Genomic DNA, 27253 nt, shown 5'->3' on the forward strand with positions numbered 1-27253 from the left:
CTAGGAATTACACCTTTCAACTCCAGTGCAGACCTATGCCTGCTGGGGTCAGCACTGACCCATTAAACAGATACCAAACCAGCTGAGACCTCATTGCTGGTCAGTGCCAGTCCTCCCCAAACTGCCCCAGAACTGTGCACACTGCCTGCTTCTACCTGCTGCATAAGGAGAGCTCACTGCAAAGATCACCAGTCAGGAGCTCGCCGGGGGTTCCTCCCAGCAGGAAGTTGGTGGATGAAAGTGCACAGAAGGCATTCTGTGGAGTGACGGCTCTGGCAGGCAGCCCAGCTGGCTAGAAGAACCACAACTGATTTCCAAAGCTCCCGCGTGGCCAAGCATTCATCACACTGTTCTCAGCCACACCTGGTCGTTTGCATGTTTCCACAGTGTCAGCAGTTCCCACGCTCTGGGAGGGTGTGATGTCACTTCCACCTATCCCATCATGCTCAGCTCCTGAGCCTGCAAGCAGATGTCTTCACTGTAGAGTTAGCCCAGACGATCGGCCCTCGGTTCTGAGACACTGCAAAGCCACACTTCAGTGTGTCTAGTCAACTGTGTCCTCGCTGGCTTTGCATTTACTGGTGTGTGGCACAAGGACTTCTGGGGACATAGCCCGTGGTTCTTAATGCTGCAGGGAGCTGAGCCACTCTACGTGGGAGAACTTGTTTGTCCTTTGGGCACCTGGGGGGCTTGAGGGAAAGAACTAGAGGACGATCAGCCCTCCAGTAGTTTAGCCTGGGCTCCCACTGCAAAGTGGGCGGGTTAACAGCCTGAATAACAACAGCACGTGGGCTCTAGCCTGAGGGCTGAGCACTGCCACATGCAGGCCAGAGAGTTTGTGTGGCTGGGAGCTGAGTTAGGAGTTGCTCATGGGTGACCAGGGTGATGGCTATGGTGGGCTCCCAGACATCAGGCACAATCAGGGCCGGCTTTAGGCCGATTCAGCCGATTCGGCTGAATTGGGCCCCGCGCCAAGTGGGCCCCGCACTGCAGCTCTCCACCCCGCCCCCAGCTCACTTCCCCCTCCTCCCCTCCCCTGCACGCTCCGCCCCCTCCCCTGCTTCTGAAAAGTCTGAAAAGAAGCAGGGGCGGGCCGGCAGCACAAGGTAAGCTGGGGTGGTGGGAGCGCGAGAAGGGCTCCAGGGAGGCGCGGCCCGTTCCCGCAGGCCCCAGCGGCTCTGGCCCGGCTTGGCTCCAGCCCGGCCCCCGTGGCCCGGCTCCGGCTCAGCTCGGCCCGGTCCCCGCGGTTCGGGTCCCCCGCCGGTGCGGCTTCCGCGGCGCGGCTCGGGTCCCCCCCCCCCCCGCGGCGCGGCTCGGGTCCCCCGGTGCGGCGCGGCTCGGGTCCCCCCGTCCCCCCCCCCGGCACGGCGCGGCTCGGGTCCCCCCGTCCCCCCGTCGTGGCTCGATTCCTGGGGGCAGGGCTTGCAGCAAGCCCCGCCCCCAGGAATCGGGCCCCGCTCTTGCTAAAGCCGGCCCTGGGCACAATGGCTGCTAACGAGCTCTCTGAGGCTCCCAGAGAGTGGGCTCTCTGCAGCCTGTGATGTGGGTACCTGGGTGGACCAGCAGGGGACCCTGACAAGGGTCATGGTGGAGCTGCAGTTTGGGGCTGTTTCTAGAGTACAGGCAGGTGTGATGCACTGAATGGGTAACTCAGGAAGTTCACTGTTTTGAGAGCTCTGTGCTGGGACGGGCACTAGATGGGGCACTGGCTTCATGTATGAAGCTGCTCACAGCAGCATCAAGTCCAGAGGCGCCGCCTCCCCACCGGTACTGGCTCTGTCCTGGGACCTTTGCCCATTGGTACTGGCTGTTTCAGTCCCAGGTCCTTCCTGCTGCCCTCAGCAGACAGAAGGGCTGGGATGGCGGAGAGCTGGAAGGAAGTTTGCACAAGCTCTGCCTGTGGCACCACTGCTCCTATCCTGAGTCACTGTCTTGGAGGTGGATTCCTGCCCCTCCCAGTGGGCAGGTCTCCGGTAGAAATGGCTCCCAGAACACTGACCAGTTCATTCTGACTGTGACCATCTCAGTGCCCGCGGCTCTGCACGGGGCGTGACCCTGGTCTGCACTGCTGCCACCTGAACAGCAAAGGAGGAGCAGGAGCGGGCTGGGGCCCAACCTGCTCTGGCAGCCCCCAGAGCGGGGGCGGCGGGCGGGGCCGGGCACTCGCCGAGGCTTAGCCAAGGGGATCCCTTTTGCTTTTCTGATTCGCCGATTCCTGCCCTGGTAAGTAGCAGATTCAATCTCTGCAGCCGCCCTTGGCAGGAGGGCAGGGTGTGGGCACCAGGCGGGACCCTCGCAAAGGCCCTTCATGGAGAAGCCGAGAAGAACACATCCTGGCCAGGAACATCCTGCGCAGGGCCGTGGAAGGCCTGAACCAGGAGCACTGTGCCACGCTGCAGGCAGGAACCCAGAGACCCAGCACGGGCAGGGAGCACCCACGTGGGAACCGTCCACTCCCCACCTAGCGGGCAGGGAGGCCCCTCCCCCCCTTCACAGACCCCCAGGCAGAGCCCTGGCACCCACTGCAGTGCAGACAGACCGAGAGATGGACACAGGGAGGGGCTCTTACTTCGTTTGCTCTTGTCCTTATTGAGGAGTAGCCGCAGCTCCTGCTCCTGCTGACCAGCCTCTGCCTCTCGCTGTGGGGAGTCCATGTTCACCTGCAGGGGGGACCGAGAGCGTCAGCATGGCAGCCAGTAGCCTGTGGGGAAAGGGAGGGAGGAATCCTGCCCCGGGCAGTGTCCTGGAGGAAGGGAAGGGAAGCCCCGCCTCTGCCAGAGCCCTGCGGGGGAGGAAGGCACCCCACCATGGCCTGGGCCCTGTGGGGAGGAGAGGGGGGGAGCCCTGCCTCAGTCTGGCCCCTGTGGGGAGGGGTGGGAGGGGAGTCCTGCCCCAGATCCCTGTGGGGAGGGGAGGGGGAAGCCCTGCCCCAGCCAACATCCTGGGAGGACAAAAGGGGAGCCCCGCCCTGGCCCAGAGGGGAGGAGAGGCAGGAGCTCCACCCTGGGCAAGGCCCTGGGAAGGCAAGGGGAGAGCAGATCTCCTCCCAAAGGTCCACCAGGGGGCTCCCCAGAGGGCCATAGACCTAGGACACCCGGAGCAGGTTGGGCGCAGGCATCAGAGTGGCTCATTCTCCATGAGCCTGTCCATTTAGCAGGGCACCAGCACCAGGGGAGAGGTGACTCCGGGAGGTGCAGCTGCAAAGCCCAAGCCCCTCAGCCCTGAGTCTGGAGACATGATGGAGTGACCGGGCTGCAGAGAGAGTGTTGCCCTGTGGGCTCTATCAAGAGTGACTCTCGGGAGTCACTTGATTGTAGGCCCTCGGGCGGGTGGAGCCCCAGCAGTCTGGTACCTGTCCCCTGAAACAGGGAGGGCGAAGGGCAAAGACAAAGGGTCCCATCCTGGTGCTTCAGGGTCCCATGACTATGGAGCCAATGGGTCCTTCCCCTGCAGGGGAGCTCCTGCCAGTCTTAGGGCTGCTCTCAGGCCGGGGTGATACGAAAGCCAAGACTGGGAGCCAGAGTGCTGTGGAGCTGTCGTTCGGGAAGGAGAGAAAGGCGGGTCCCAGGGACTGGGCAGTGAAAGCAGACTGTTGGGGTCCAGGTTAGGCCCTTCCCCAAGTGTGGGATTTACGGGCTGTGCTGGGCTCCAGACCAAGACAGGGGGAATCCGTATCCCTGGCTGAGCACCCCTTGGGCTTTCTGTCAGCATAGGCAGTCCTGGAACATCCATCCCTTTACTGCAGTGAGAGCTGCAGAATTGGCGACTGTCCCACCGGCCTGGAATGGAGACCTCTGAGAACAGGGCCACTGGCTTTGGCTTCTTCCTGATGGAGGGATCAGTGCTGGGGCTCCAGGGATGGACTGATCCTGCCTACAACACCACATTTACTTTAGGGTCTGGAAGGTTCTGATCTTCGTGGTCAAGGACGTGGCTAGGGCGCAGAGCAGAGATCTGGTGATGCAACCTTTGCTGTCAAGGTTCTGCCATGGCCTGGGGAACTGATCTGGCTTGTCAGCTTGGCTCTGCTCTGGCCAGAACTCTTGGCTCTGCACCATCTGATCCAGCCCCCAGCCCTTCCCTGGGCCCATTCCAGATTTCCTTGCCCCTTGTTCTCAAGCAGCTGTGCTGCCTCTGCCAGAAACAGGGGAGGGGCCACTGCTGGACCATCCCTATGTTCCCAGTAACCAGGAGAACTGTGTTCACATAGACATGGACTGTAGACTTCTCAGGCCTTGACAGGGAAAAGCACTGCTAACCGTGGCCTCCCATGATCCCTGCAAAAAGCCAGACCAGAAGGTGACTTCCTGCTTTTCACCGCCACTGGCCATGCTGCACGGGCCCGGCACTGAGCCATGGCCACGGTATTCAGGGCTGGACAAAAAGCTAATGACAGAAGATGCCTCTGCACCTGCCAGGATAATGGACATCCAAGGCTCTCAAGGGAGTAAGAAGGGAGAGGGTCACGCAGGGTGGAGGGTGCTCGAGAGCAGAGGCTGACAGGGCTGGGCAGCGTGGCTCAGACCCAGAGGCTGGCAGAAGTAGCCCAGCATTTGCCCTGTAACTCCCTCCCTTTCATTTGGGATTCGCTCCTGTCTCAGAGAAGAGAAATAAACGCTGACGTCTGATGAGAGGCCGGGGGAAACAGGGATCTGCCCAGACCACTGTCCGGAACACCATCCCATTGGTACTGCCTGGGAACCCAGATATAACTGCTGCTCCTTGAGCTCCCTCGAGTTCTGATCACTGACAACGGCTTGGTCCTTCTGGGGTCTGGGTGCCTCCTGCTCCCCAACACAGCTGTGCTCAGAGCCAGGGGGTGGCTACCAGCTCCACTCCCCCTGTGCTGACTGACTGGAGCAGGCTCCCAGTGTGTCTGCAGCAGGCAAGTGCCTCCCCAACCCGCCCCAAGGGCTGCTGGGGCGACGTGGCCCCACAACCTGGAGCTTGGCCCTGTGGCCCCCCAGAGGCCCGTGAGGGTGTTCCTACCCGCATGTGCTGGTGGGTGAACTGCTCCACCTGCTGCTGGTGCAGGCTGGCCAAGAAGAGCTGGTGCTGCAGCTGCTGGGTCTGCTTGAGAGCCAGCAGGGCGGTGTCGGAGCCGGGCTTGACGAAGCGCTGTCCGATCCGCAGGTCCATGGGGACAGCCTGAGGCACCCGCAGGGAGACGCACAGGTTCACAGCAGCTGGCAAGAAAGAAGCAGGGAGAGTTCCGTCACTGCCTGGTCTGGCACCCCAATGTGTCCCCACAGGCTGCTGGAGAGAGGAGAGCCCCAGCACAGGCTCCAAAGGGCTGCCCACACCACCACAGTGGGGACCCTTGTCCTGACCCCAGGGGACAAGGAGGGCACCCCCCCACTAGGACAGTGGCATGGAGCCCCTTCGGAGGGAACTTCAGCACCTGTTTCTTTCCTGGGGCAATCATAGAATCATAGACTTTAAGGTCAGAAGGGACCATTATGATCATCTAGTCTGACCTCCTGCACAACGCAGGCCATAGACTCTCACCCACCCACTCCTGTATCAAACCTGTGTCCGAGCTACTGAAGTCCTAAAATTGTGGTTTGAACACTTCAAGGTGCAGAGAATCTTCCAGCAAGTGACCCGTGTCCCACGCTACAGAGGGAGGCGAAAACCCCCCAGGGCCTCTGCCAATCTGCCCTGGAGGAAAATTCCTTCCCGACCCCAAATATGGCGATCAGTTAAACCTTCAGCATGTAGCCAAGACAGCCAGACACCCAGGAAAGAATTCTCTGTAGTAACTCAGATCCCACCCCATCTAACATTCCATCACAGGACATTGGGCATATTTACCTGCTAATAATCAAAGATCAATTAATTCCCAAAATTAGGCTATCCCATCATACCATCCCCTCCATAAACTTATCAAGCTTAGTCTTGAAGCCAGATATGTCTTTTGCCCCCACTGCTCCCCTTGGAAAGTTGTTCCAGAACTTCACTCCTCTGATGGTTAGAAACCTTTGTCTAATTTCAAGTCTAAATTTCCTGATGGCCAGTTTATATCCATTTGTTCTTGTGTCCACATTGGTACTAAGCTTAAATAAATACCTCTCCCTCCCTGGTATTTATCCCTCTGATATTTTTATAAAGAGCAATCATATCTCCCCTCAGCCTTCTTTTGGTTAGGCTAAACAAGCCAAGCTCTTTGAGTCTCCTTTCATAAGACAGGTTTTCCATTCCTTGGATCATCCTGGTAGCCCTTCTCTGTACCTGTTCCAGTTTGAATTCATCCTTCTTAAACATGGGAGACCAAAACTGCACACAGTATTCCAGATGAGGTCTCACCACAGCCTTGTATAACGGTACTAACACCTCCTTATCTCTACTGGAAATACTTCGCCTGATGCATCCCAAGACCGCATTAGCTTTTTTCACGGCCATATCACACTAGCAGCTCATAGTCATCCTGTGATCAACCAACACTCCAAGGTCCTTCTCCTCCTCTGTTATTTCCAACTGATGAGTCCCCACTTATAACAATAATTCTTGTTATTAATCCCTAAATGCATGACCTTGCACTTTTCACTATTAAATTTCATCCTATTACTATTACTCCAGTTTACAAGGTCCTCCAGATCTTCCTGTATGATATCCTGGTCCTTCTCTGTATTGGCAATACCTCCCAGCTTTGTGTCATCCACAAACTTTATTAGCACATTCCCACTTTTTGTGCCAAGGTCAGTAATAAAAAGATTTAATAAGATTGGTCCCAAAACCGATCCCTGAGGAACTCCATTGGTAACCTCCCTCCAGCCTGTCAAGTTCACCTTTCAGTACGACCCATTGTAGTCTCCCCTTCAACCAGTTCCTTATCCACCTTTCAATTTTCATATTGATCCCCATCTTTTCCAATCTAGCTAATAATTCCCCATGTGGAACCGTATCAAATGTCTTACTGAAATTGAGGTAAATTAGATCCACTGCATTTCCTTTGTCTAAAAGATCTGTTACCTTCTCAAAGGAGATCAGGTTGGTTTGGCATGATCTATCTTTTGTAAAACTGTGTTGTATTTTGTCCCAATTACCATTGACCTCAACGTCCTTAACTACTTTCTCCTTCAAAAATTTTTCCAAGTCCTTGCATATTACAGATGTCAAACTAACAGGCCTGTAGTTGCCCGGATCACATTTTTTCCCTTTCTTAAAGACAGGAACTATGTTAGCAATTCTCCAGTCATACGGTACAACCCCTGAGTTTACAGTGAGAAGGGTTGAAGTGGTACATAAAGAAGCTGCTCACCTCGTGCAGTTTTGTGCCTGTGAGGGCCACAGTCCATAAGTTCTGATCTGGATGCAGATCAGTTAGGCGTGGGGCGATTGGATCCAGAGGTCCAGGCCCGGCCCATCCCCAGTGCATAATACTCAAAACAGAAAACCCTACACAAGAGCAACAGCATCTTCTGCAATCAATAGTTCTGGAGCCCTGGCAGCTGGCCTCTGGTGGACTCCAATCCAGCGTGCTCAGCTCACTGCTAGCTCGGGCTGGCTCTCTGCCTGCTGGCCTGACAGAGTATGTCTACACTGCAATTAAAAACCCACGGCTGGCCCGTACCAGCTGACTTGGGCTTGCGGTACAGATGTTCAGACTTGGGCTGGGGCCTGGGCTCTAGGACCTTGTGAGCTGGGAAGGTCCCAGAGCTCAGGCTGCAGTCCAAGCCCAAATGTTTACACCACAATTAAACAGCCGCTTAGCCCAAGCCCCTTAGCCCGAGTCAGCCAGCACAGGCCAGCTGCAGGTGTTTAACTGCGGTGTGGACATATGCGCAGCGTTCCCTGCGAACGTAGAATCCCTTTGGGCTCTTTCCTTATCCTCTCTGTCCCAAAGGTCCTGCTCCTGGAATTGAGTGATCATGCATGCGCCACATGCACCCATCCAGCCAGGCTGACTTCTGCAGGGCTGAGGGAAGTCACAAGTGCTAAAACCGTTGAAGGGCGTCTCTGCCAGAGCAGTCACAGCCGCTGAGCTAAGGTACAATTTTAAACAGATTTTGTTCTATCCGTTCTGGAATCAACTTAAGTTAAAATGAAATGAATCTGGTTTAAACCAAACTAAGATCCAATTTAAGTGAAGCCAGTGCAGCTCCTTTGTGTAGACAAGCGTTCAGGCCCTAAACCCAGCAGGTCTGATTCTGAGCCATCTGACAGGCACTGCTGGGCAAGGCGGCGCCACTGTGAATCACTCTCCTGCAACTATAACCCCACTTAATAATGGAAACCTACTAAAAAACCATCATTAGAGCCCCTTCCTTACCCAAGCCTGAACCACCCACTTGCCCACCACGCACACACTTCTGTCCCCATAACAGCACAAACTCCTCTGCAATCTAAATCCAGGGCCCCGACTGGAGATGTTCAAGCAGTCCTGTGTGTACCTGCAGAACACTCCCCTGAGATGTGTGTTGAAGGATAAATTCCTCCAGTGCATGCAGTGTTGCCAGCTTTCATGCTTTTATTGCAGTTCTCATGATATTTGGAGCTCTTCTTAAAGCCCCAGCTCCTGGAGGCAGGTGATCACATGAGACAGAATCACAATTTTCATTTTTTTAAAAGTGTCCAGGTCTTGTGATTATAGAGAAAAACTTGAGAAAGTGACTCCTAAAGATTCAGAAACTAGAAGGCAAATAAGCAGAACCCCAAAGTCATTAAAATCTCATGATTTTTAAGCCAATTTCATGATGGGCGGATGGGACAGGGGACTCCTGACTTGTTAAATGCTTGGGGTTGGCAGCATTGTCCAAGCAAGTGCACAAGCATGTGTGTCACCAGCAATACCTGCAGAAGCGTTCTGCAGTATCCCCTGAATCACAGCCGCTCTCCCAGTGGGCCCAAGGGATACTTGCTGATGACCCACAGATTGCTGGGGGAGGTATCCCAGGGTGCTGGCTCCTCCTTCATTCCAGCTCTTAAGTTGCACTAAATCAAGGTAACAATGCATTCAGGGCTTTCCTAAGTTTGCAATTGCCGCAGTTCTGTGAAGGCACCCTGCGCCCCATTGTGCTGGGAACTGCACAGTCACGGCATGAGGGCCAGTCCCTGCGCCGAAGACCTTGAGGTTTGAACAGTCAAGGAGGATTATCAGCTGCATTTTGAGGTGGGAAGCTTAGGTCCAGAGAGGTCAGGAGAAAGTGAGGACTCTCTCAGACTCCTTTGAAAACCTCAGTCCACAGAGTCTGTGTCAGAGCCACTAATCACATCTTCACCCTCCAGAGATTAAGAACAAGCCTGAAAACCCCCAGCAACCAGGGCTTTGCTTATTTTGCAGCCAGTGATGAAATCCGGCGACTGGGACTAAACTGCTACAATACAAGGCAGAAATGTTGGAGACAACCTAAGAAAACGCATGGAGCAATGACTCAAGTGTCAGATAAAAAAAAAACTACAGCCAACCTTTTAGACCTTGTGGAACACGACAGATATAGCATGTGCCCTGCCCTTTCCAACATCTCACAGGGGGAGGTGGCAGTGACCCTGACTCTATGGGGTGTCTCTTGCTGAACCCCATTAAGAGTCCCAGGTTCAAAGTGCTCTAAAATCCACATGCATGCGCAGACTGAAAAATGTTATGCCTCACTGGGCCCGTTAGAATTACGGGTGCAAATTTGGGGGGGGTTCCCAAGAAAGCCCCCTGCCTCAAAAAATGAACTGCTTTTAAAATTTTCGGATTCTATCACCTTTTTGGTGCAGAACGAAAGGTACAAATATGGCTCTGACCCTCCTAAAATGTACAGCTCTGACTGCCCTGAGCTCAGCGATTCAATGGTACTAAGGACCAGGGTAGAAATAATTTAAAACTATTCCACTACAAACACTTTGGCACCTTGGCGAACCGTTCACACCTCTGAGTTATTTCCTCAGAAACACACCTTGGGCTGTGCTCTCACATGGTGGCTTAGGGGAGCAGCTTTTGCCCCTCCATCACAAACCCCTGAGTTTGCAGCCTCTCTGCAGGAGGTCTGCCTGCTGTACACATTAACGCTCTCAATCTGCTACGTGCTGGGGGCCACACTGGGACTCCTTTCAGAAGTGTGAGCAATGTGCGCAATTCTGCGTGATGGGGCTGGGTGATTGTGACGGGTTGGATCACAGAAACCCCCTTGGGAGCTGCCACCAGATGTGCAAAGACTACCCCTGCTCCTGTTTTCCCTGCCAGCTCAGGACTCCAGCACCCTGTCTTGCTGAGCCAGACACTCCTGTTTGGCTCCAGACACAGATCCAGGGTCTGAATCTCCTGTCCCAAAGCTGCAAGTTTACCTGAAAACAGCTCGCAGTAGTGCACTTGTCTTTAGCACTCAGATGCCCAACTCCCAATGGGGTCTAAACCCAGATAAATCCGTTTTGCCCTGTATAAAGCTTATGCAGGGCAAACTCATAAATTGTTCGCCCTCTATAACACTGATAGAGAGAGATGCACAGTTGTTTGCTCCCCCAGGTATTAATACATACTCTGAGTAAATTACTAAATAAAAAGTGATTTTATTAAATACAGACAGTAGGATTTAAGTGGTTCAAAGTAGTAACAGACAGAACAAAGTAAGTCACCAAGCAAAATAAAATAAAATGCGCAAATCTATGCCTAATCAAACTAAATACAGATAATCTCACCCTCAGAGATGTTTCAGTAAGTTTTTCTCAGACTGGACACCTTCCAGGCCTGGGCACAATTCTTTCCCCTGGTACAGCTCTTGTTGCAGCTCAGGTGGTAGCTAGGGGATTCTTCATGATGGCTTCCCCCCTTCTCTGTTCTCTTCCCCCCCTTTATATATCTTTTGCATAAGGCGGGAACTCTTTGTCTCTCTGGGTTTCCACCCCCCCTCACTGGAAAAGCACCAGGTTAAAGATGGATTCCAGTTCAGGTGACATGATCACATGTCACTGCAAGACTTCATTACTCACTTGCCAGCACACACATATACAGGAAGACTCACAGGTAAATACAGCCATCTGCAGACAATGGGAGTCATCAAGATTCCAAACCATCATTAATGGTCCACACTTTACACAATTACAATAGGCCCTCAGAGTTACATTTTATATTTCTAGTTTTAGATACAAGAGTGGTACATTTATACAAATCAGATGATCACACTCAGTAGATTATAAACTTTGTAATGATACCTTACAAGAGACCTTTTGCATGAGGCATATCCCAGTTACGTTACATTCACTTATTACCGTATTTTTTCTAAAACTATCTCAGTTACATTATATTGACTTATCAAGTTTTTATAAAACCATATAGACTGCACAACGTCACAGTGATGATGGCAGGGGCTGGGGTTATGGGAATATGTCCTGCTGGACAGGTGATAGCAGGGGTTGGAGGGAGGGGTACACTCCTCATTGTGTGATAGGGACAGGTGATGCAGAGGAAGGGGTCTGAACCAGTATTAAATATTTGTCCCCCATCATTTATAGACTGTAAACAAGTCACCTTTGAAGCCTTTCAAGTAATTTGTACACCCAGCTTAGCAAAGAGACTCACATGTTAGTGGTCTTTTTTAGGTTTTGACACAACTATTACGATTGCTCTGTGCCAAATGTTAGGTATTTGATTCTCCTGGATGACTCTAGATAGAAAGGTGGATAGCTGTTACCTACTAGGTTTTTCCAGTTTTTTAAAGAATTTGGCGGGGTGGAGGGCGTTATCAAGCTCACAGGCTTTACCTATTTTCAATGTTTTGATCACTCTTTCTACTTCAAAAAGCAACAGAGGGTCCTGTGGCACCTTTGAGACTAACAGAAGTACTGGGAGCATAAGCTTTCGTGGGTCAGAACCTCACTTCTTCAGATGCAAGACTTTCTACTTCATTTGCAGTGAAGGGCAGGAAGTCTTCTTCAGTTTCGGGTATGCACTGTTAGTACTATCGTCATTTCTTCTTCACCTCTCCTTCAAACTAGGGTGTAACTGATGCATACTCAGAATACAGGACACCCCTGCCCCCGCTGGTGTGACCCCCCCCCATGCAGAAATGATGGCTAATAAAACCTGTACCAAACATTGCCACATTTAAAATGCCCAGCTCATTGCTAAGTAGTATAGTAAAAGACTAATTCTAATTTCTGGCAAGTTAAATAACTTAAACCTACATTCAATTCCATGTAAGATTACACAAAATGGAATAAAAATTACAGTGCGACGCAGAACTTTCCCAATAAAATACAATGTTTATTTGTGTGTAGAAAACAGTGACAATATAGGCACAGTTAGATTTGCTAGCAAGAAGCGGAGTGTTTGATGTGCCTAATTCACAAAGTAACATAAGCATTCATCTGTGTCTGTACTTTTGCTCACCCCGGGAAGTTTCAGAAGTTCTTTCTTCTTGAGGAACACAGCGTACATATTTTTGCATTCCCCTGTTAAACTGATGCATATCTGGAGCTCTGCTTTCACACTCTCTACATCCACCTGATTCCCTTTATTTCTCCAAGCTGTGGTCATCAGAGAGAAAACCCTCTCCATGTGAGCATTGCTGCACAGTATTGAAAAGATGTAAGAGCTGTTCTTGAAGTTGCCCTGTGCTTTGGTGAAAATGTTCTATTGCCTCTCCTCGCTAGTTAGGCAATCCTTTAACGCAGAAGAGTTTAGCACTTTTACAAGGCCAAATTCTTCATAGACCTCATCCATGTCCATTTCTTTCATGCTGCAAGCGTCAACAGCTTCCAAAGACTCTTCAAAGCTGATGCGTTTTTCAAGAGCTAAATTGTACACTTTGCTGTGAAGGCTGTCTTCAGAGAAGTCATACGGTCATGCAGATACTTCTTTGCTCTTTCATTAAAAGGACATGAAGTCTTTTTTACACCTTCCAACAATATCTTCAGTGATCTCCTCAAGCTTAGAATTCACTGTGTAGCCAAAGAACTTGTCCCTAATCCTTCTCTCCAGTTTCATATTCAATCCACTCAAGAGCTCAGTAACTGAAAGAACACTAAAGCACGTGGCTTCTAAAGCCTCATCACAGTCCTTGAATAGCTTCAGAGCACAGCTCAGAAAGAGAAAATATCTTTCAACTACCTCATTGGCAATGCCCTTGTCCCCAAAGCATTTCCAATTTATTTTGGAACACTCTTACTCTCCTAAACTCTGGAAATAGCTAGTTAGTGGTTTCCAGCACTTCAGTAATCTATTAATTGCTGGCAAAAAAAGACAGCCACCTGGTAACGACGTGTCTGAACAGATTGCACTCTTCCACCTCAACAAAGTCACAAATCTCCTTTAATTGTTCTGTTCTAGTGGCAGAAATGTTGAAGTGGGAATAAACCTTTAGAATTAAATGTTCTACGTCAATATCAAGTTTAACTGTTGCATACTTTATTATGTTATGAAGAATGTGTGCTAAGCAGTGGGCTGCTAGAATGTCCTCTTTGACATTTTTCAGTTTCTGGTAAATGCTGTTATATAGGGTTACCATATGTCCGGTTTTTCCCGGACATGTCCGGCTTTTCGGCAATCAAACCCCCATCCGGGGGGAATTGCCAAAAAGCCGAACATGTCCGGGAAAAATACCGGCCGGGCACTTCCTCTCCCGCGGCTGCTCTGCTCCTCCCCTGACTCAGACTTCGGCTCTGTTTAAGAGCCAAGCTGCCCGAGCCAGCGCTACCGGCTTCGGGCAGCCCCCGTGCCTCCGGACCCCAGCCGCCGGCCGGGCACTTCCCCTCCCAGGCTCCAGCTGCTCTGCTCCGGGGGCGCAGGGTCCGGAGGCATGGGGGCTGCCCGAAGCCCGAGCGCTACCGGCTTCATGGTTTGCCAGGCAGCCTCCAGACCCTGCGCCCCCGGCTGGGCGCTTCCCCTCCCGGGCTCCAGTTGCGCTGGGGAAGCGCCGGCCGGGGGCGCAGGGTCTGGAGGCTGCCCGGCAAACCGTGAAGCCGGTAGCGCTCGGGCAGCCCTTTTCGCGTGGCTGGGAGGGAGGAGGGGGAGTTAGGGCGGGGACTTTGGGAGAAGGGGCAGGGGAAGGGCGGAGTAGGGGCAGGGGCGGGGGTGGGAAAGGGGCGGGGCCAGGGCCCGTGGAGTGTCCTCTTTTTTTATTTTTTAAATATGGTAACCCTATGTTATACTTCCCGTAATTTACCCTGGCATTATCAGCTGCATAGTCTGACAGCTTCCCCAAACTGAGGTCAAAAGTCTTGAGTTTTCCAAATATTTCTGTGGCAAGGGCTAGAACACTTTCCTGACTATCACTGTCAAAACCCAAGAGGAAGTATGTAATCCTTTTTTTCAAAACTGAAATACCTTAAGACTAATGGAAAATACTTTGTTGCTCCCTTATTTGAAGCATCAGTGACCAAAGTAGCTGTACTCCGCGAGTTATGTTTGCGCTTTTCAGAAGAAATGCATTGATTCAAATCTTCTTTTCCACGATTGCTGACATCTATCTCCCACCTACACAGGCTGCAGAATGCATGCCGCTCTCCTTTCCTGCTTTTAGCAACGAACTCGGATTCTTTTGGCCATTCGGGATTAAATGACGTTGTGTTGCAGCACGGTGACTATAAACAAACTCCGAGACAACATTGCCTTTATCGACCACAGCAGAGATCGTGAATCATGTTTGAGGGAACAAGCTACCTGTACAAGCAGTCGTATATTCATCCGGATCATGGAGATTATTACATTTTCCACCAGGGATCAAGATTTTATAAAGACTCAGAGATTTCCCACGGTTCAGACAGACTGGCAGGTGTTGCCATACTGTGCTGGGGAGGTGGGGACAGCATAAGACCCTAAACGGAGCAATACCAAGAGTCACAGCAGGGCACAGTGAAGAAGTTTCTTTTTGATGCTCGTACGCAAAATACTAGCTTCACACTAAGACCAGATCTGAATCGGACCCTCTGCTCTGCGTGAAACAGCAGGTGTTAGCAAACCTAGCGTCCCGGAGTCCCTGTTCTTTGCTGCAATTAAGAAGCTACATGTGGGGCCCACTGAGATGCTCAAAACATGAGCCAGACATTCCAGCTGGCTTGAACGGCCTCAGTAATCTACATTTAAGGGACATGGGTTATCCTGAAATACAGCCATGTTCAATGAGGTGCTGCTTCCACTATTGCTCTGCCTAGCTGCAGAGGTAGTGGTGCCACACGAGCGCTGACGTGAGGTGGAGCAGTCGGCTAGAAAGGGATTCTCCCACTATTTTCAGACCAGCCCCCAGCGCACCATTACAGAGAGACTGTTTCATTGTTAGATGCTTATCCAGACCAGAATTCAGCTGTGAGCCTTACACGTTTCTCCTCTGGATTGTTTTAGAGCATGCACTCTGGCTCTGGCGTCTGGGTGTAAGAGTCTTTAAGCACACGGTCTATCACTGTTTTGCTCACAATGATTATTGGTGGACCACCAGGGACAGACGGACATGGGTTCCTGCTAGAGCCTGAGTTTACTTCCAGGATTAAGCCCTTGGCTTAGGAGAGCTTCAGTTCTAACAGCTATTAGCCGGCCTCCCCTCAGCCACCAGAACCCTGGCCTTGATCCACAAAGTTACCTTTCCAATTCTGATTTGTCTCCGTCCACTCAACCCTGTATTTCAGCCTGGCCCTCTCACTCTCTTTGACATCCCCTCCTGGTTGTCTTCCCGTTTTTATCACGAAGGGAACTCCTTTCCTCTCCAGCCTGCCCCGGATTTTCCTTCACTGTTGAAACACCATCATCTTCCCTGTCAGTCACTCAGACCATCAACTTGTGAGTTGTCTTTGATTCTTCCCTCTCCCGTGCCCCCACCTCAGGCTGTGTTTTCCTCTCTGGTGTTTCTAAAATCTGACCTTTTTCATTCTGTGCACCCTGCAAAAGCTCCCGTCCCTCCTCATCAGCTCATAGTTTGTTTAGTTTGGAAAAGAGAAGACTGAGAGGGGACATGATAGCAGCTTTCAGGTATTTAAAAGGGTGTCATAAGGAGGAGGGAGAAAAGTTGTTCACCTTAGCCTCTAAGGATAGAACCAGAAGCAATGGGTTTAAACTGCAGCAAGGGAGGTCTAGGTTGGACATTAGGAAAAAGTTCCTAACTGTCAGGGTGGTTAAACACTGGAATAAATTGCCTAGGGAGGATGTGGAATCTCCGTCTCTGGAGATATTTAAGAGTAGGTTAGATAAATGTCTATCAGGGATGGTCTAGACAGTATTTGGTCCTGCCATGCGGGCAGGGGACTGGACTCGATGACCTCTCGAGGTCCCTCCCAGTCCTAGAATCTATGAATCTATTGTCACCTCACAGGCTACAGGACAAGCCAGCCTGGGCCCCCTGCAGTCTAACCAGCCCTTGGCCCTGTCAAAGGATTACCTGGCTGCCCGGGTTGCAGTCTCAAGCAGCCAATGAGAGGGAAGGGCAGTTGCTGCAGCTGGCCTAGCTGTGGAGCACGGGCCCACCCCTACCTGCAGATTGCTGCATGATGGTTCTGCCCTGCCCTTGCCTGCGTGGGCCCACCTGTGTCATGCCTGCCCCTCTCCGCGCCAGCCCTGCCCCCGCTGGCGTGACTTTGCATGCAGCAAGGTCACACCATGGGGGTGGGGAGGGCGCACTCTGAAAAATGGCGTCCACCAACTCCACAATCTCCTCCTCAATTTTCACCAGACAAAGCCATGTCCAGTTCTAAATTGCTTCTGGACATGGACAGGGCTTTACAAAATCAGGACTGGCTGGCTGGAGCCCAGAGGAATGGCTTCCCTACTTCGAACTTTTTTTCCTTTTCCTTATCCTTCGAGCATGTATCGGGTGGGTAGCACTGTTCGGAGAGTCTAGGTATAATGCTGTGATGGAGGCTTTTGAGCAACACCAAGTCTTCTGATTAGTGCCCAAGCTTTGCGGCTGGATCTTGGCATGTTTAGTTCAGTGACAGCCTGATCCCATTTTGCTCATCTAGAAGCATTTAAGCTTTTAACACATGTGTGGGCAACGGCTGGATCGCCCTGCTCTTCATATTGCTCGAGGAGTTCTGCACCCTCCACATCTGGGCAAGGAATGCAGAGTCTCCTTGCAACCTCTTGGAACGGACTCATGGCTGCTTTGTAAACGGCTTTTGTGGACAGCACGTCAGCTTCGTCAATAGAGACGTCATGTGGGATACAAGTGATGTACCGGTCGGTGAATTGTGTAAAACTGGGCCAGTTTGCGTTCCAGTAGTTCCAGTGAGGGTTGTTCGTGGTACTCACAATAGGTAGGTTTCAGAGTAGCAGCCGTGTTAGTCTGTATCCGCAAAAAGAAGAACAGGAGTACCTGTGGCACCTTAGAGACTAACAAATTTATTAGAGCATAAGCTTTCGTGGACTACAGCCCACTTCTTCGGATGCATATCATACAATAGGTAGGGTTACTCCAACGTTGGTACAGACTGGATGATGTTGACTATCTGGGAAGGTTTTCAATACATTGCTTATAGCTTGAAGCCTGTGCTGATGGTCCAGATGAGGTCGCCTGGCAGAATGACAAGTACCCCATCATTTTCGATCCTGGATGATGTGAAGGTCCTGGAGCAAGACCCAGTTCAAAACATCAACTCCACTTTGATCTGACTCTCTGCATCTCGAGTAGGGGCTATTAAAATCTCCAAACCAGATGGCAGAGTGTGGGAGCTTAGGAAGAATCTTTGGGATGGGCCTAGGGTCAACTAGTGGCCTTGTACACATTTACCACTCTGAAACGACAACTCCAGTACCACAGACGTCTGAATGAGATGGGAGTGCGTCTGTGTCAGCAAGATCTGGTCTAACATCGGTGTAGCACAGCCACATCTGTGTTATGTTTGGAGGCTAGGGATTGGAGAATGGAGTGTTTTAGCAGCTGAGACCTTCAGTGTTTAGCTGAACGATTTTCAGGAGTGAGCCAATGCCCAAGCCAGATTGCTGAGATCACTTGAAAGTCCATCTAGCTAGGATCTGAAAGTTTGGGTCTTCTAGTTGCAACTTTAGTTTCTCCTGCTGAAGTAGGGTATTATACAATAGGATGTTGCTGCATTCTGGCAGGGGGAAGGACATACACCTTGTGATGGAGAGGGGAGATGGCAGGGGGCAGAACGGGGCATATGGCCCACGGTGTGATGGGGATGGATGACGGCGGGGTGGGGGCGGGAGGGACTTACACCCTGTGGTGTGATGGGAACAGGCATATGCCTTGTACTGTGCTGGGGATGGGCAATGGAAAGGAGGATCTGCGGGAGGGGCAGGCTTCTCTGCAGGATATTTATGAATCTTTTTTTCATTAGCTTTAATCACATTAAAAACAAACTCTGAAACCAGCAGAAGAAAAGGGAGCATGTGTGTGTTGGGGAGGGGGAGCGGGGGGAATAGGCAAGTGGCCAGATGTGACCTGGGGCGGGGGGATAGGCGAGTGGCCAGATGTGAGTGTCCAGACAAACAAGCTGCGATCCTTCCCTGCTTGCACTGAGCCAGGAAAAAGGCCTCCTCCAAGCAGCCAAGAGGCACTGTTTACAGGGGAGGGAGCCGCTGCTAAGTGGTTGCTGGGCTGGGCCGGGCCAGGCCTTAGACAGCAGGACTGTTCTCTTTGCAAAGTCTCTCCAGCCGCTGGTCACTCTTCGTGTGTGTTAACCTGCAGGAGCCTTTGCCAGTCATCTCCCCTCCTGGAGATTTGCTCCTGGGTCCCAGGGGAACCAGGCAGTGGAGAAGCTGGCTCCAAACTCTCAACTCAGTTAGCGCAAAGCTGGGCCCAGCCCAAGAGTCACAGGGAGCATAGCGGTAATTGGGACATAACAGGGCTCAGACAGCAGAGAATGGAGAAATGGACCTGTTCCCGCTTCACGTATGTGTGACTCTGGACAGATACAATAGGCACCTGTACACAGAGCATGTCGGCTTAGCACAGCACCTCCCCTTCAATGAGCCCTTCGACACAAAGGCAGGTCTGAGACCACTAGTCAGTGCTGCATCTTGAGAGCTCCCCTGGGGCTAGGGACTCGGAGGGCAAGGCTGCCTTGGCTGGCTGCAGACAGCACAGTGGACAGACGAGGAGATGCCCAAGACTGCAGCGTTCAAAGTAAAGAGAAATGGCCGACGGTGTGGCACAAACACCAGGGAGGCAGTGGCTGGAGGGAGCACTTTTCAGCCATGTCTGAAAGTATTTAACAAACAAGGGGTTGCCTTGCCCCACGTCCCACCCTCCACCCCGTGCTGGGGAGGGGCAGGACTGCCCAGAGCTCACTGGCCAGTCGGGGGAGAGCTAGGAAGGAAACCAGGCCACCCACACCAGAGCCAATGTCTCCGTGATCTTCTGGACCCATGGCCCTGCCTCGGTGCAGCAGAAATCCCCCTACCATTCCAGCCAGGGCTTGCCAGCGCTGGGTTCGCGCATGGGCCCTTCCCGCCCAGGAAACTGTTTATTTTAGCTGTGACTCCTGCTGCAGTTTGAATTGATTTGGGGTTTAAACCTGGGTCCTCTACCAAGAGCTACAGGAATTAACTTCCCTTCCCCCGCCACATGCTCTCACAGGATTCAATGGGCAGCCCCTTGTGTGCGCATGTGATTCCCTCCCTCCCCGGCCTGGGAAAGGAGCACCTCCAGAAACAGCATCAAGGCTGCTCCTGGCCTGCTGGGGTCTGCAATGCTCCAAAGAGGCTGCACCAGGCACCCCCTCATCTCCCCAAACCCAGGCCTGGCCTGCGGATGCTGAGCTAAGGTGTTCCTGCCCCCCGGCTCTGCTGGCCCATGGCCATTAGGCTTGGGTGGCCCCTCAGCACAGGCTGCCGTGTAACAGAGAGCAAGCCCAGAAGGATCTCACATCCATCTAGGCTTGACTGAGGCAGAAAACACGGAGGAAGTCCATGGCGAACAGAATAAAGTTGCAGCTGCTCTGAGGGTTGGACAGGCCCCGCAGAATGGCACCAGCATGTCCTGGGGCCATGAAGTCCATTCAACTCGCCCAGCTGCATGGAGCAAGTAAAATGTCTGCTGTTTTTATGAAAGCAGGGTGCAGCCAGCTGCGAGAGCACTGGGGCCAGGAGGCTGCCAGGCCGGGAACTGCAACTCCCCTCTTCGTTTGCTTTCTGACAACATTCCCGCCACTGAATTTTAGTTCACAAGAACATTCATGGGGCGCAGGGTTTGGGGGGCACTCATGCCAGTCTGTGTTCACACAGCTAGTCCCACTGCAAATGCTTCACCAGCCACCACCCACGCAGGGAGCAGAACGTTACCACATGACTTGGGTGACTGCTCACTGCACGATGGATGGCGAAACTCAAAGCAAACTGCCTGTTAGCCCCTTGGGGCCTGAGTTCCACTGACATTCACAGGGTATGGATGACCAAGGAGCACATCCAGCTCTGGGTGCAAATCCTCAAATCTCAGAGTAGGCCACGGCCCCTGAATAAACTGTTCCTGGGTGACTTGCCCTGCTCTAGCCACGAGTGTCCCAATGAAAAGCAGAGGCCTGGGCTGGTAGAGAATCAAATCATCCCCCTCATCTCTCCCCCAGACTTGCTGTATGCACCTGGAAAAACCATTTTCGCTCGGTGCCTCAGTTTCCCTGGTCTGTACAATGGAGATACGTTATACATTGTTATTTACTAAGTTATCAGGACAGAGAAGGATCAGTTTATACCCCCAAACTACTCAGATGTGTTGCCCACACCGCTCTGCTTCAGGGAGAAAATGGATATTTCCCTAGGGAGCCGAACCAACTCCATGTAACTCCCTGCACCTGGCAGCCAGGGAGCAGGGACTCCAGACCACTGCACTCAGCAGTTGCTTTTGCTCAAACCCAGCTTCGGTGTGGAGGGAAGGTTGCAACAAAGCACCCACTGCCCAAGGAGCGTCAGTGCTGACTTGCTCCTGGCCTTCCCTGGGAAAGCCCTTCGGCGGCACTGACAAGAATGCAGACGCTGTGCTCAATGAGGCAAGATGGCTTACAAACATTTTCCAGCTTGCTCACTCTCTCAGGGGGCCTGGCCTATCCCTCAGTCTGGCCCTGCATGGAGAAAACAGCAGCAGATGTTCCGTTCTTTTCTTGCCCGGGGGGATGGGAGGAGAGGAGAGGGCCTGGGAAGTGGCTGCAGAGGACTGGTGCCTTGACCACAGTGAGGGCACTAGCAATGCCCAGGGGGTGGGGAAAGGGACTCTTCTATCTGAGTCAGGCCTCTACAGCGTTACTGGACATGAATACAACTGACCCTGGGCAAAGCCTAGCACAGCCAGAGAGCTCAGTACAGGCAAAAGATGGCGTGGGGAGAAAGAAGCGAGACAGGGACGCTCAATGCAAAGCAAATGTTAAAACTGTGCAGTGACAATCCAATCAAAGGCAGGAAAGTTCAGGTTCGTGCAGCATAGAAACGCAAGTGCCACCAGCTAGTCTGCTCCGACCAGGCCTTCGAGCCCGTGTCCTGTCCCCAGCACCAGCAGCCTCAGAAAAAGCACTGAGAGGCCACATCCTGCCTTTTGGGCCAATTTTTTCTTAACTCCCAGCTCAGGCCCTCAATGAGAACTGGTGGCATAGCATTTCACAGCCTAATTACGTTCTGTGATCCCATTAGCAGTTTTAAATTGGCTGTCTTTCAGTTTCAATCTCTGTGCATCTACAAAATATTTTCGAACCCCGTTTTTGTTGCTAAAGTGTAGTTTATCATAGGGCTGTTCAGTCAACAGAATGAACACGACACCATCCCCAGGGAGGGTCAGATGCCCAAAGCAAGAGCTATAGAAACCTTTGCTTTTGCATTTCCTGATTTATCTGCAACATAGCACAGTAGCAACTCAGCTGTTGACAGTGCAAAAGCTCTATTGTTGTGATGGGGGAAAACACAGAGAAAACTTAATTTGCAGAATGTTAAAGAATGCAGCAAAAATTACAAAAAGACCTTAAAAATCACAGGAGCTGCAGTTTTCTTCCCCCATTTCTAGGCCAGGTCTACACTACTACTTATGTTGGCAAAACTTATGTTGCTCAGGAGTGTGAAAAAAAGACCCCCCGAGCGACATAAATTTCACTGGCATAAGTGGCGGTGTGCACAGGGCTATGTTGACAGGAATGCTTCTCCCACCAATACAGCTACCCCCACTCATGCAGGTGGTTTTATTATGTCAACGGGAGAGCTCTCTCCCGTCAGCACAGAGCAACTACAGCAGTGCTCTTACAGCGGCCCAGGTGCATTGGTACAGCTGTGCCGCTGTAAGTTGACTAGTGTAGACATGGCCGAAGTCAGGCTGGGTTTTTTGCAGGGCTGAATTTTGCTGCGGATGTTTTAAGAAGACATTGATTATCTCTCACATGCCCATTATCCCAACAGCAACCCTGGACCCGTCAGGCTCAGAGTGGAATCGTGCCAGCAAACATGCTCCAAAGAGATTTTTTTAATAGGGTTACCATATTTCAACAATCAAAAAAGAGGACGGGAGGAGCCCCGCCCTAGCCCCGCCCCTGTCCTAGCCCCGCCCCCGTCCTGTCCTAGCCCCGCCCCTGCCCCTTCCACTCCCTCCCACTTCCTGCCCCCTCAGAACCCCCAACCCTCCCCCCCACTCCTTGTCCCCTGACTGCCCCCCAGGACTCCACCCCCTCCCTAAGCCTCCCTGCCTCTTGTCCCCTGACTGCCCCCTCCTGAGACCTTCCCCACATCCTAACTGGCGCCCTAGGACCCTACCCCCTACCTGTCCCCTGACTGCCCCAACCCTTATCCACACCCCCAGCCCCTGACAGCCCCCCCAGAACTCCTGACCCATCTAAACCCCTCTGCTCCCTGTCCCCTGACTGCCCCCTCCTGGGACCCCTGCTCCTAACTGCCCTCCAGAACCCCACCCCCTACCTAAGCCTCCCTGTTTCTTGTCCCCTAACTGCCCCCTCCTGAGACCCCCCCACCTGTACCCTGACTGCCCAAAACCTTACACCCCCAACCCCCAGACAGCCCCCCCCAGAACTCCCAAACACCCCCCCCCGCTCCTTGTCCCCTAACTGCCCCCTCCTGAGACCCCCCCACCTGTACCCTGACTGCCCAAAACCTTACACCCCCAACCCCCAGACAGCCCCCCCGGAACTCCCTGACCCATCCAACCCTCCCCCTGCTCCCTGTCTCTTGATTTACCCCCCCCCCGAACCTCCCTGCCGCTTCTCTGGCCCCGGCCCCCTTAGTGTGCTGCAGAGCAGCACGCTCGACAGCGGGGGAGGGGAGCAGGGTCAGAGCTCCAGACGAACAGCCCCGCGATCTGTGAATGCAGGGAGGGAGGGGAGTGGTGTCAAGTTTCAGGAGAGAGGAGGGGGGAAGTGCAGGTAGGGCTCTTGCTGTCGGAGCCCCGGCTGGTCTGTAAGCCACGCGCACGCTCTGCATGGACGCTATTTTTAACCCGAAAAAGCCGGACATGTCCGGGGGAATCCGGACGAATGGTAACCCTATTTTTAATCACTTAAAATTGCTTTCCCAACTTGTTCTTCAGCACATCTTGGTGACCTTCTGTGTGATTTTAAAAAATCCCCCTTTTTTAGTGTTTTGTTATGAAAGGAAAGTGTCTTCTTCAGAACCACGCAGTGCTAACAAAACTTAACCAGAGGGATTTTACTCATATTAAAAATGTTTATAAATAAAACATACAAAAGAAGCGATGCTAAAGGAACAGTAAGGTTGCAAAGTCAAGCACTTAGAAATGAAAAATGCTAGAAGAGCCACAGCTCCCCCTACAACTTTCCAGTGGCCACATTGAGCTTCTGTTTTTAATTACGTATAGACTTGATCATAAACCGGTTCGTTTATAAGCCAACCCCCCTCCCCCCCCCAAGATGGATAAGTAAAAATGGAAAATGTTTATAACCCATTCATAAGCCGACCCTATAATTCGGGGGTCAGCAAACTTTGGCTCCCGGGCCATCAGGATAAGCCGCTGGTGGGCCGAGATGGTTTGTTTACCTCGAGCGTCCGCAGGCACGGAGGTAAACCTAAGTAAACAAAGTGTCCCGGCGCGCCAGCTGCTTACCCTGGCAGCAACTGGTGGGGAAATTTTGGGGGGGGAGAAGCTGGGAGTCAGCGGAGTAACCCCTGTGACTACGCCCCACATGACCCCAGCCCTAGCCTGGGACCCCCACACTCTCCCCATCCCTTCCTACTTTATCTGGGGAGGGCCAGGGGAGAATGTCTCTGGCCTGGCTGGAGCTGCGTGGCAGGCCAGACCAGGTGGCGCGGCCGCATGTTCCAGTGGCCTGGGCTGGGCGGCACGGCCACAGCCTACTCTGGGGGGACAGGCGGGAGTGGGGGAGTACGGCTGCAGCCTGCCAGCCCCAGAGCTGCAGCTGCTTCAGAGGCTGGAGGGAGAGCAGCGTGGCAAAAAAAAGAGAGACTCTGGCACCATCTCTTCCCTTCTGGCTGTGCTGCCTCTCCTCGCTCTCTCTGTTGGGGGGAGGGGCTGTGTCCCACCTCTCCCTCTCTATACCCCTTCATTAGCGGACCCCTTTCTCTGGTGCGTCCCTTTTTTACTAAAAAAATTCGGCTTATGAACGAGTATATACGGTACATGATCACAGACTGTTGTTCCCCACTGAACTCCTGCCTCATTTCCTAAGGGTTTTTTTTTAAAGCAAATTGAAAAAAAAACAGGAATGCCATCATATGGAATCATATTCAACCTCATTTTTAGTCATCAGCAGGATTGGAGCCTTCAGCTCCACAGTACGGACCTCTGCCACTTGAGCTAACCGAGTAACTGATAGCAGTAGTAGGCTATTATCGTCTATGTCAGTCACTAGAGGAGGGATGAGACACACACTTTAAGTAAGTCAGGCAGTTTCCTCCTTCCCCTCCTCATTGCCTGGGTGCCAGCAGGGGAGCGCAGGAGAGGCAGCCTCCCAGCTCTCAGTTCCTGTGCTGTCATCACAGCACCTGGCAGCAGCCCAGAAAAACAATTGCAGGGAAAGTCCTGCCCAGCTGCTGTATTCCCAGGATGGAGCATGCTTAGTTGCTCTGCAGGGATGGAGCACGCTCCCTGCAAAAAGAATGTTTGGAGAATTGAGCTGCCAAACACACATGGAGATTGGGGGGAGGGTATGTAAGGATGTTGCCCCCCACTGTATACATTGATTTTTTTTCCAGTAGTTTACGATTCAGATTTAAAAAACAAATTTTCTACACACTCGTGATTCCTATGTGAAGGGCAAAGCCAACCGGAACCCAACTGGTTCTCTGATTTCTGCCCCTCACAGCAGGTATTGCGGTATTTGCAGAACGTGATGCAACAATACGCAACTCAGAAGGCGATGCGTGATCTCCACCCACCCCGATTTCTGCCAGGGTTTATATCTGCTGGAAACACCTGACTCCTCCCCAGGGCAACGGCTGGGGGCTGGCTGCTGTATGAGACTCGCTGCCAACTTCTCCCCTCCTCACACAGGCCTGGGCTTGGCAAAACCACCACCGAGATTCCCCTGGGCGGCAGGACACTTTGCCATGGGGCGCTGGGTTCCCTCGCCATGCTGCAGAGTGGACAGTGCTCGCACCTGCTCTCAGTAGTGTCCACAGCGCCTCTCGCTCAATCGCCTCCCCGGCATAGCTAGCTCTTGCCCCCCTCCCCCCCAGTACACAGCTCATATCTCACTCCCACACACAGCTGGACCGTAGGCTCAGTACAGTTCCCTCCCTGCAGCCTTAGACTTAGTTATTTCCAATTTGCTTACATGTGAGTCAACACTAAATATAAAATATTGAAATTAAGCTTTTAAAGTTTTAACTTGAGTATAATAATTGGATGGACCTAGAGGTTACAGTGGACAAGAAGCTGGATATGAGTCGACAGTGTGCCCTTGTTGCCAAGAAGGCTAATGGCATTTTGGGCTGTATAAGTAGGGGCATTGCCAGCAGATCGAGGGACGTGATCATTCCCCTCTATTTGGCAGTGGTGAGGCCTCATCTGGAGTACTGTGTCCAGTTTTGGTCCTCACACTACAAGAAGGATGTGGAAAAATTGGAAAGAATCCAGCGGAGGGCAACAAAAATGATTAGGGGGCTGGAGCACTTGACTTATGAGGAGAGGCTGATGGAACTGGGATTGTTTAGTCTGCAGAAGAGAAGAATGAGGGGGGATTTGAGAAAGGGGGTTCCAAAGAGGATGGATCTAGACTGTTCTCAGTGGTACCAGAGGACAGAACAAGAAGTAATGGTCTCAAGTTGCAGTGGGGGAGTGTAGCGGGGTAGTCACCCCGCTCCGGCCCTGAAGGGGTTAAACCAGCCCGGGGAAGGGGCTGAGGCTGCAAGAGGGCTGCTGCTGCTGCAGTAAGCCACAAGCCTGGGCTGAAAAGGGAAACAGCCACAGCTGGGGCCATGTCCCAATCAGGGCCCAGCAGGCCCTTATAAGAGGGCAATGGACCGGGGGCTCAGACGGACACTCTCTCTAGCTTGCTGAGAGAGGAGGGCTGGCTGCTGGGAGCTGAGCAGGGTACCTACAGTGGAGCAGGGCTGGGGAAAGGCCAGAGGAGCTGGGAAGCTCTGGCCTGGAAAACCCCCAGGCTGAAGGCCTTGATAAAAGCCCAGACAAGGTATTGGGGTTGCAACGGGGCAACCCAAGGGTAGGCAGAGGCAGCAGGTCCAAACCCCCCTTGCCTATGATAAGTGGCTTTGACACTGCAATATGCCCCAGTGAGCGGGGGCTAGATGGTGACTGGCAGTAGCCCAAGACTGAGGCGAGGTGGGGATAGGGGGTTGGGGGTTCCCCAGAAAGGGGAGTCCCAGAGAGCTGAAGAGGTACTGCCAGGGGGCAGCATCCAAAAGAAAGGGGTCCGGGAGGGACATGGGGCCAGCGACAGGCGAGACTCGGGCCTGCAGAGGGCGCTCCAAAGGCTGGGGAGCTAATTCACTGGACGACCAGCAGGAGGCGCCGCAGGGTGAGTCGTCACAACATTACAGGGAGGTTTAGGTTGGATATTAGGAAAAACTTTTTCACTAGGAAGGTAGTGAAGCACTGGAATGGGTTCCCTAGGGAGGTGTCTCATTCCTTAGAAGTTTTTAAGGTCAGGCTTGACAAAGCGCTGGCTGGGATGATTTAGTTGGGGGATTGGTCCTGCTCTGAGCAGGGGGTTGGACTAGATGACCTCCTGAGGTCCCTTCCAATCCTGATATTCTACGATTCTATGGTTTTAAAGCAACTTTTGAACTGTCGGTGGCTGATTCACTGCAGGATTTTACAACATTTCCAGGCCAGGCCCTGCCTCCACCTGCCTTGGCTCTGGTCTCCTTCTCATCGTAAGTACAGCAAGAGGAGCTTGAATCTTTGGGTGCAGTGAATCTGGGTTCTCTAAGCACGTTTACGACTGAAGATGATGTGAGAAACGT

The 27253-nt window shown here is 52.4% G+C and overlaps 1 protein-coding gene across 8 annotated transcripts in view; it reads right to left on the reverse strand.

The window, feature by feature from the left end:
- HDAC7 (histone deacetylase 7) overlaps nucleotides 1–27253 on the reverse strand; it is a 249146-nt gene that overhangs the window by 47716 nt on the left and 174177 nt on the right. For all 8 annotated transcript variants that reach the window (XM_065575979.1, XM_065575981.1, XM_065575984.1 and 5 more), the window contains 2 exons: nucleotides 4990–5186; nucleotides 2570–2660 (listed from right to left, as the gene is read on the reverse strand). In XM_065575979.1, the coding sequence (XP_065432051.1) occupies nucleotides 2570–2660; nucleotides 4990–5186 (288 nt within the window). The remainder of the gene's footprint in view (nucleotides 1–2569; nucleotides 2661–4989; nucleotides 5187–27253) is intronic.

This window comes from Chrysemys picta, chromosome 22 (genome assembly GCF_011386835.1).
Source record: "Chrysemys picta bellii isolate R12L10 chromosome 22, ASM1138683v2, whole genome shotgun sequence".
Taxonomy (NCBI): Eukaryota; Metazoa; Chordata; order Testudines; family Emydidae; genus Chrysemys; species Chrysemys picta.